The following is a 10,515-nucleotide window of genomic DNA, read 5'->3' as shown; positions in this document are numbered from 1 at the left end:
CAAATTCTATCTAGTGTGAAAAATGCATATTTAGAGAAAATGAGCTTATTAGTTTCAGGATTAAAAGGTTTAGGTTACCTTGGGTTTTTGAGGCCATTAGTTATGCAAAAATTTCCCTTACCTTTCACTTAAATAACAGAATCTTTAGAACTGAGCTTTTCTGGTTTTCCTAGCAAACAAACTTTCTATTCACTCACAAATAGCTCGACAAAACAGCATTATAAAGGGATGGAATGAGACTCATATACTCCTTTGTTGTTTAAGAGAAGTCTGTATTTTCTTTGTTTGTTTGTTTGTTTTTTACAGTATGCGGGCCTCTCACTGTTGTGGCCTCTCCCATTGCGGAGCACAGGCTCCGGATGCGCAGGCTCAGCGGCCATGGCTCACGGGCCCAGCCGCTCTGCGGCATGTGGCATCTTCCCGGACCGGGGCACGAACCCGTGTCCCCTGCATTGGCAGGCGGACTCTCAACCACTGCGCCACCAGGGAAGCCCAGAGAACTCTATATTTTATGCCAGATTATATAGGCTCAGTGTGATATCTCTTGAGGAAAATATGACTATTTTCTCAAAGTATAAACTTCATTTCTGTATATAAAGTACAGATTTTATTAGATGTTTCTGATTTCCAAAATAACAGTATTAGGATATGCCTCATTTTAGACTTTAAAAAACTGCATAATAAAATAGTGTAAGTAGGTATAAAGCTAAAACACAAAGCACGTATGTATTTCTTTCTAGCGTAAAGGAGAAGAGTGTCATGTTTCTTTCTGAACAGCTAAAAGGTTCCCAAAATTGCACTAGGTCACCCTAGTAAATTAACACGAGTGCCACATGACATTTAAAATTTTTGAGAACACATCTGTTGGACACAACACAAAATGCTAGCTCGAGGTAGTTTACATTTTCCGTGTTAGATAACATTATATTCCTTCCCATGGCAGTGCATCTTTGCAAAACTGGATTTTCAGCAGTTGAAGTAAGCACTACGCAAAAAGCATAGTGGAACAGGAATACTGGCAGTGTTCAAGCTGATTCCAAGGTTTGAGAAGTTGTGCAGCAACCACCATTACTTGTTAAATTCTTATTAAGTTGTGTGCACCTAACTGCTTAATAAATGGAATCATTAGGCATTTCTTTTGGCCTGGTGTATTGTGAAAAAACTATAGAAACAGTAAAGGGCAACATGAGCTGAGAAAGTATTGGGGACGTCTGTGGTATATGCAGGAAATACACTAAAACAAAAACGTTATTTCACTGTTCATTTTCTACCTAAGAGATTTTCTAAATAGTCATATAAGAAGGGGAAAAAATATATACAAACATACAAAGTTTTGATTTTTATTGAAATCTTGTGTTAGGTATCAAACAAAATTTGCTTTCTTCCGATAAAAATATTCTCTCAGATGTATCCAGATAACTGCTAAGTCTAAATTGGTCCTCCAATGTCTTGTTTTATTTTTACTGTCCTCATGAAATGTTCATATACACTTAGGATGTTCCAAAAAAAATTTTTTATCGCGTAAAGGACCGTACGTGACGACCTCTACCACTGCCTCCACTAACAAACTTTCCTCTTGAGCCTCCACTGCCGCTATTTGCACTTGCCCAGGAAGGCCCTAGTCCCCCACGACCTCTGGAAGCACGGTCACGAGGACTTGGGCGATAGCCTATAAAAGAAAAGAATATAATTTTTAGTTGCAACATCCTTTCCTTTCCCATGACATAAATACTAATCTATACCACCGAGCTCAAACCAAGACAGGGATTACTGTTTGCTCCTTTAAAACCCAAGTGTAAGTTCTGTGAATGTGTTGAAGACCACTGAGTTGTCCACTTTAAATAGGTAAATTGTCTAAACATAAGAATTACATCTCAAATAAAGCTGTTATTTAAAAAATGTCCATTTGGGACTTCCCTGGTAGTCCAATGGTTAAGAATCCACGCTTTCAGTGCAGGGGCACAGGTGTGATCCCTGGTAGGGGAACTAAGATCCCTCATGGTGTGTGGTGCAGCCAAAAAAACAAAAAATGTGCGTTTGAAACCAAAAGCTACATCTGACCAGAATTTTGGACTTGACATAGGAATGTTTTAGGGGGGGAAAAGAGGTTATATGCTTACATACACAAGACAATACTGTAAACAGAAACAGAATACAGTTGACCCTTGAACAACTCAAGGGTTAATCCAAGTATAATTTATAGTTGGCCCTCATATCCAGAGCTTCCTCTGCAACCTCGATTTCAACCAACCATGGATCCTATTTATTGTTAAAAATATCCACATATAAGTGGACAACCCTTGCAGTTCATACCTTCATTGTTCAAGAGTCAACTTATATACTCTACGAAGACATCTCGGTTTACTTTGGTCAAAAAGGTACCTTAAGGATTGATTTTCCTTCTTTATTGAACTATTAAAAAACAGCACATCAACATGGAACTACTCATTATACACACATAGTTCAGAATCTAAAATTCTGAGTATTTATACAGAAGATGTACACTGGGCACTCACTCACAGAAATAAAATTAAATTGACTTTAGAATTATACGTCTACATTCTAAAATATTCTCTCCCAGAATGAGAATATATGACATTCAACAATCTGAAAAGGATTCATCTCCCTCTCTCTCAGAAGTATCAAGTAAGAAGAAAGTGTACCTGTAGAACTAAGTGGTCGTAATGGTGGAAGAGGGCCCCTGTTAAAATTGCTCTGGCCTCCACGACTTTCATTGTAAGTTCCTCGAGGAGTATTCTGAGCACTCCAACTAGAACCTCTTGTTCCCTCCCGACGACTGTAGTTTCCTAAACATAGGCAACATGATCAAAATCTACTTTTTCCACAACTTCAACTGGATTAAGGAAGATACGACATGTTTTTCTTAATTTTCAAAAGCAATGGAAGAGAAACTATGAAATTTTGTACACGGAATAAAGGTAGAGTGGCAGCATCATATGTAGTCAGAAGCAGAGGCTCTGGAGCCAGACTGCCAGGGTTCAAATACTGGTTCTGCCACTTATATTTTATGTGTCCTGGTCAGCTAACTGACAAGTTTTCTCTTCTATTAAGTGGGGCTACTAAAAGAACCTATCTCATCGGGTTGATAAGAGTATTACATGCAAAGTGTTTAAAACAGTTCCTAACAAAATTATGGGTTTATTATTAATGTAAACACCTATGCTCTTTTGCTCCCACCCTCTTAACTCAGAAGCATGAAAACATGTCATCAATCCACTAGTAAAATATAATTTCTATACATTTATATTTTAGAACTCAGATTCTAAAATCTTGAAAAATTTAAAACAGATTAAATATAACATTAGGAAGCAAGTAGATAAGAGAATCAATGGTGAACTACACAGAACAAACCTAAGGGAACTGTTGATAAATACAACTGTGAAAATTATGTATGGATATTATTCAGAAAGGATGAACACAATTCTCAACGTAAAAAGGAAAATAAGTAGCCAATATTTCTTTTAAAATCATCGCTAAATATGCAATTAATCAAAAATTAAATTAAAAAATGATTTTTCCTATACAATAAAGGACTTTGCAAATAGTACCGTTGGCCTAGAGCCAGATTAACTCTAGTAACAGAAAAATACTTTATCTGAATTGCTTCTATTCAAATCACTTCTATTCAATATTCTAATATTAGAATAACTCATTAGAAAACATACATAATTCATTACCTTTTGAAGCAGGTGGTGTAAAAAACCTATTCTGACTGTGAAAAGCACCCCGTCCTCCCCGATTGCCTGAAAATCCACCACGAGAAGAAATCTTCTGAGATACTTTGAGTGGCCGTTTTGGTGGGGGTATTCCATCTTGAGGGACCACTTCTTTACTTTCGGCTGCAACAAAGTCATCCACATGCATAGACGGTGGTCTGCTTGTGTTCTGTTTTCTCTGACGAAAAATATCATGGGGTCGTATACCCTGTCCAAATCCTCCCCTGCCCCTTCCTCTTGGTGGTGGCACAACATGAGCTCGTTTGGCAGGTTCAATGTATTCAGATTTTCCACTATGAAAACAAAAATACTCCATGAAAACTTTCTCCTTTACACACTTCCAGTGAAAATATAAGTCAATCTTTGCAATACTGAAAACTATATATCAATTATTTCTTATCCCAATTTTGTTACTGCAAATATCTCTATGACTAGCTAAGAATGGTACTCACATTTTATTGATATGACTAACAATTTTTTTAAATAATCCAGTTTGCTCTTTTTCAAACCTTCTGAACTCTCATTAAGTACAACAATATAATAAGTGTACCAGGTATGTCCTGGTCAAATTACTATCTTTTAAAAAATTCAAGGGCTTCCCTGGTGGCGCAGTGGTTAAGAGTCTGCCTGCCGATGCAGGGGACATGGGTTCGTGCCCCGGTCTGGGAGGATCCCACATGCCGCGGAGCAGCTGGACCTGTAAGCCATGGCTGCTGAGCCTATGCGTCCGGAGCCTATGCTCCGCAACGGGAGAGGCCACAACAGTGAGAGGCCCGCGTACCGAAAAAAAAAAAAAAAAAATTCAAAACAATATTCATGACTCAAGTATTATGCCAACTTCCTTTCTCCTTTAATAGTCATGTGTCTATCAAAACATATTTAAATAAATAAGCTTACTTGACCCCAACCAAGATCTTTATTAAAAGAAATTTTACCTTGAAGTTATAAAGGTCTCATGCTTGTGCTTCCCAAGTTTGAACCCTTTAGTAGTCTTGGTTCTTCCTGGAGATGATGGTTCCGACAAAAACGAGCGCTCTAATTCCGAGTGCAAGTCAAAGTCACTACAACATTTTTCAGAGAGCTCAATCAAGTCAACCTTTACCTGCAGTCACAAAAATTAAACAAAACCAAAGGTATATCTTAAATGTAACTATTAATGTGACATTACATTTTCAATGTACTATTAACATAACATTTGATTACAGGAATTCTTATCTCCTATAAACTATATTTGAGTCTCATAATAAATCAATGATAGGTCCTTCATCGTTTCAAAACCCAACACCATTGGTAGTTTTTAAAAAAAATACCTTAGGAATTCAGCTGCTTTCATTTGGGGGTGGGGTGGGTGGCATTCCTACTCACAGAAGGGCTATTAGTCTGGGAAACCTCTGCTGCCTGACAAGGATCTCAGTATTTCTCTATATAAAGTAACAATGGAGTATCTCCAGAACTTTTCCAAAATAATCTGAAAATAAAATACTCCACAAGCCTTGTATAGTCACTACATATTATAAAAGGACTCTGTGCCACAGATCTCCTAGTTCTATGAGTTTAATGAGGTTCCAACCTAAGTCAACTTTCAGAAGAATGAAAATTATGTTTAAGTTTTATTCAAATTAATCAAACCTAAAAGACCAAAAATTTCCCTAAACCCCATAAGGTCATAACCATCATCTCAAGACAGCTGTGATTCAACATAGTTAGAACAAATATTTTCAACCTGTGATGCCAAATATGGTAGCCACTAATTACGAGTGCCTACTTAAATTTAAATTAATTAAATCAAAATAAAATTCAATTCCTTAGTCATACTAGCAACATTTCATTGCTCAAAAGTCACATGGGGCTAGTGGCTAACTGGACAGGGCAGATTATAGAACATTTCTCTCACTACAGTTCTAAAGAATCACTGAACAACTTACACTAAAGAAAAAAACTTGTTTAATGCAATTTTAATTCAATTGCATGTGATATTTTAAAGAAGGAAAAGGAGTTCTCAATACACCAAATACACCTTAAATGTGAAGCAAATCATTCTTTTAGTTTTATTGTCCATAATGAATACTAGCATTTTTTGGACCAGGGAATATCCAAATATATTTCTTTCTTTGAGTATCCACTCTTCTTCTGGAGTACCCTTCCTCTTGATTTACAAATAAATCTGATGTTATCGAAAAAATATATATTTTTTTAAATCAAGAAAAAACAATATATGGTACAATAAGATGTGACTGAAATCATCCTCCCTATGAGAATCATTAAACAGACTGCATTAAAATCTTTAACTATACTTTTACCTATTCAGTATTACGTTAAAGAATGTCAACTTGGATTCATACTATATTATTTTAACAAATATATTTTTTACATTTCCCCAAATTGAGAGCAGATACCACAACAGAGCAGATTCCTCCATTTAAACCCAAATATAGGAGAGCAGATTCCTCCATTTAAACCCAAATATAGGAATTAATTATAATTTTGTGGGATACTATTCTATACCCTACAAATATAAGAAACCAAAGTGCTTCAGAGTACATATGCAAAAATGTAATTTTCCACTCATTCTCGAATATACAGATCACTAACTAGAAAGAGGCAAAACAGGTAGCATAAAAAAACGAAGAGTCCTGGACACCATTAAGTGGGCAACTGACATAAAAATGATGCAGTACTAGTCCGAAGACAGACTTTTAACAGCCATATAATATGTAATCTATTTTAGTTCTAACAATATGCAAAAAATCAAACAGAATTTTTTTCTAAATATTTAGTAATAAAATTACTTATACCAAATCCAGATCTGTATCAATCTCTTCAGCCTGAAATGGAGTGAACCACATAGATTTCAACTGATCATCCATGACATCAGCTAGCACATATGCAGTTCTAGAATACAGAAAGTATTTGTTAAAAAGCAGAATTCCAAAATTAAGTATTTTAGCTTAACTTCTAAGTAAAACATGTGAACAGCACAATTAAAAATATTACCCTCTAAAAGTATTAGTAAGATTAGCACTTAAAAAGACTCCTTCAAGAAGCTATTTAAGAATTAAGTATCCTTAAAAACCACTAACTTGGAAATTAATCCTGTTATGACAAATTTTGATCTTTCAATAAAATAAAACAGAACCCTGGCTTTATTCCCAAAAAGCCAAGTTTATAACACTGTACCAATGTGTAATTTTTCTAAATTTAGAGAATAATTTCATCATTATGCTCTAAAAGGACAGTGCTCCAAAGATCAAGAGGCATATCCTCTAGACCAGGGATCAGTAAACTCTGACCCCCATTCTGCCAGCCTGTTTTTGTACAGCCTGCAAGCTAGGAATGGTTTGCACATTTTTAAAGCTTTTTTAAAAAAAACAAAAGAAACAAGCAAAAAGCTATAGAAGTATATGCAACAGAGACTGAATGTGGCCTGCAAAGCCTAGATTTTTTATTATCTAGCCCTTAGAGAAAAATAAGTTGCTGGCCCTCTCTAGAGCCCAACCATTAAATATACAATATCTATTCAACCACAAAACATTGCTTGTTTTACCTATTGTTAAACAGATTCTGGAGAGATTCTGGAGCTGAAAGTACTGGTTCTACATCCTGGTCACCAAGAGGTAAAGGATCACCCGATGACTCCAGCATCTGCTTAAGTCCAACCACATTGTCCAACAAAGAATCCAGATTGTCATCATCTTTTGAATGCTCCTAGATACAAACAAAAGCAGAATAAGAAGGTGCAGGTAAAACCTGAACATTTATGCCCATCATCTACTGACTCTTTAGTAGAAAAGGTGGTATTATTTCACTACTAAGAAATTTGGAACACCATCAAGAAATTACCAACTTAACATTAAACATATTAAAATAAAACAAACACCAAAAACGATTGTTGTTACTTCTAAAGAGCGGTAGCAGGGGGCACCCTGCATTCAAACAATAGATAATTCAAAAAGTACTGCCTTCATGTACTCCTTAAAATCCATAATAGTATGGGGACTTCCCTGGTGGCACAGTGGTTAAGAATCCGCCTGCCAATGCAAGGAACACGGATTCAATCCCTGGTCTGGGAAGATCCCACATGCCGCGGAGCAACTAAGCCCATGTGCCACAACTACTGAGCCCATGCGCCGCAACTACTGAAGCCCGCGTGCCTAGAGCCCGTGCTCCGCAACAAGAGAAACCACCACAATGAGAAGCCCGCGCACCACAACGGAGAGTAGCCCCCCGCTCGCCGCAACTAGAGAAAGCCCGCGCACAGCAACGAAGACCCAATGCAGCCAAAAATAAAACATAACAAAATTTTTTTAAAAATTCATAATAGTATGGAAGACTTCACTCCAAATTATTAATTCAGAGTATAAATACCCGACTGAGAGTTCACTGTTTTAAAAAGTCACTAAGAAAACTTGTACAAGTCAAACTGAGAAGAAAATATGTCTTGGGAATGAGCTCTTCTTATTTTGTTTTGTTTTGTTTTTTTACCAAAACAAGCTTCTCTAGTTCAAGGAACAAATTTTCTGGACTTTCTTCTTTGCTTTGTAGAAGCTGTTTTAACTCTGCAGCATTAATACTCATCGTCCGTGATGGATGAGCTCCCTCTACTTCCATGAGACCACTATCATCTCCACAACATCCCTGTAAATGTCACACACAAGTTAAATTTGAGAGCAGAGAAATTTGCAAAAAATGCTTCCAAACTTACTCAGATATTTAAGATTGCTGCAATCTTCCCCTCAATGTTTTTGTTTTTACATCAGTATGAATGGCTGGTTTTAAGAATTAGTCAGCTCAAAGCTGAAACAAGTTTTCTTTGAGTTAAGACTCACAAAATAAATAGGTAAACACTTGTATTCAAATTACTGGCACCAAGATTTCTCAACAAAAATATCCAATGACAAATACACTGGCACTTGCAGGAAACATAATACATTAATTGATACTCAAGTTAATAAAATGCCTGCTATAACAGAGAACTAATGAAAGCTGAATTTGTTTTTCTGGAGATAAGGCAAACAACTAAAGAAAACAGTAACTATCATATTTAAGACTATGTGCGGTCATACAGAAAGTTAACATTTTCTGCTTTAAAAAGTATGCCACATAGGGCTTCCCTGGTGGCGCAGTGGTTGAGAGTCCGCCTGCCGATGCAGGGGACACGGGTTCGTGCCCCGGTCCGGGAGGATCCCACATGCTGCAGAGCGGCTGGGCCCATGAGCCATGGCTGCTGAGCCTGCGCGTCCGGAGCCTGTGCTCTGCGACGGGAGAGGCCACAACAGTGAGAGGCCCGCGTACCGCAAAAAAAAAAAAAAAAAAAGTATGCCACATAATAAAATGAATATGGGAATGTGAAAAAAATTCACCAGGCAAAACAAATCTCAGTTCATGACAATAAATCCATCCATATTGTCACATATGAAAAAACACTTAAGTAGTTTCAAATCTTCAGAACACAGTCCTGTTTTAAATGGTTCAACATGAATATTGGTCCTACCAATCCAAATGTAAGAGTCAGTTTTTTTTTTTTTTTTTTTTTTAGTATTTTTAAATTAACAGTAACAATTAAAATTTGTTTGTAGCTCCTACCATTTGTCCTATAACTGGACACATTTCGGTGAAAACTAAGTGAAAATTATTCTTCACAGATTCCCACTCAAACTGATACTGTGCTTGAAGCACACTTGTTCCTTTCAGAAAACACTAGACTGAGGAAGTCATTTACATTGTACTATGGAAGAGGACATACGGTTTTAATAAGAAATTCAATAAACCATTATGTCTACAAGGGTTTTAACTGCTCTGTTTGGAGGTAGCAATGAAGACTAGGTTGACGATGGTCTAGTTCATGTTATATTTTTAAAAAATTAAACTAAATGAGTTAAAAGCAATCAAAATGCACTAACAGACTGTGAACAGTTATCTTTAAAGGAACTGTCCCCTACATGTTGTTAAAATGTATGAATTACAGACTAAATTTATTTTATAGAAATAAGTATATTAACCAGAATACAAATTATCAAGGCATCTATCTGACTTCTTTCCTCACTCTTAGTTATTCATACTACTTTAACCAGAGGTGGTAAGTTCAGTATAGCTGAATCAGAAAGTATTATAATGATTATTATTTTTAAAGGTCAGGGAAAACAGAAGAAAATCAGTTTTTTAAAAGAGAGGGGAAAAACTATGAACTAATTAAAATATTTGGAATGATGTAAAATTTTCATCTCTCTCTACTCTCTTGCTTTTTCATTATTATAAACAGAAACAGTTTTAAACAACATAAAACGCATTTTAAATTCTATTCTACCTACTTGTTATTAAAAGTAGTCTTAGAAAATCTAAGGTCAAATTTATCACAATTTGATGTTTTCTATATATACATTACTGTGAGAAGTAATAAAAGAATTTTTAAGGAGATTTTTTAAGCTACACAGTTATTTCAGAAAAATGAAAATTCTATCAAATTTGTGATACCATTTCAAATCTCCTTAATCATTTGTCAAACACTTCAACTATTAAATTATACAAGACACTGTACAATTACACTGGGAAAAAGCTAGTAAGACATGGTCTCTGACCTAAGTGACCTAACAGTCAGATAGTGGAGTAGGAAATGGGAAATAGGCATATAAATGATCTATAAAAAGAAATCACTCAATAACATGCTGTGAAGTGTACAGAAAGAAAAGTAATATCAAAAGGCTTCACAAATTGGGATGCATTAAAATAGGCACTATAAATAGGCATAGTTTGACCAGGGCGGGAGCGGGATGGGGATGGG

At 36.0% G+C, this 10,515-nt stretch overlaps 1 protein-coding gene across 3 annotated transcripts in view; it reads right to left on the bottom strand.

The window, feature by feature from the left end:
- Positions 1 to 1,321: 1,321 nt before the first annotated feature.
- Positions 1,322 to 10,515, bottom strand: part of VIRMA (vir like m6A methyltransferase associated) — a 66,149-nt gene continuing 56,955 nt past the window's right edge. For all 3 annotated transcript variants that reach the window (XM_029222801.1, XM_029222802.1, XM_029222803.1), the window contains 7 exons: positions 8,220 to 8,372; positions 7,282 to 7,442; positions 6,533 to 6,629; positions 4,673 to 4,839; positions 3,699 to 4,030; positions 2,664 to 2,807; positions 1,322 to 1,669 (listed from right to left, as the gene is read on the bottom strand). In XM_029222801.1, coding sequence (XP_029078634.1) covers positions 1,515 to 1,669; positions 2,664 to 2,807; positions 3,699 to 4,030; positions 4,673 to 4,839; positions 6,533 to 6,629; positions 7,282 to 7,442; positions 8,220 to 8,372 — 1,209 coding nt within the window. In that variant the 3' untranslated portion in view covers positions 1,322 to 1,514. The remainder of the gene's footprint in view (positions 1,670 to 2,663; positions 2,808 to 3,698; positions 4,031 to 4,672; positions 4,840 to 6,532; positions 6,630 to 7,281; positions 7,443 to 8,219; positions 8,373 to 10,515) is intronic.

Source organism: Monodon monoceros, unplaced genomic scaffold (genome assembly GCF_005190385.1).
Source record: "Monodon monoceros isolate NGI ecotype Baffin Bay Population unplaced genomic scaffold, NGI_Narwhal_1 Super_Scaffold_14, whole genome shotgun sequence".
In the NCBI taxonomy this organism is placed as follows: Eukaryota; Metazoa; Chordata; class Mammalia; order Artiodactyla; family Monodontidae; genus Monodon; species Monodon monoceros.
The sequence above is the reverse complement of the archived record's forward strand: the minus strand, read 5'-3'. Positions and strand labels throughout refer to the sequence as shown.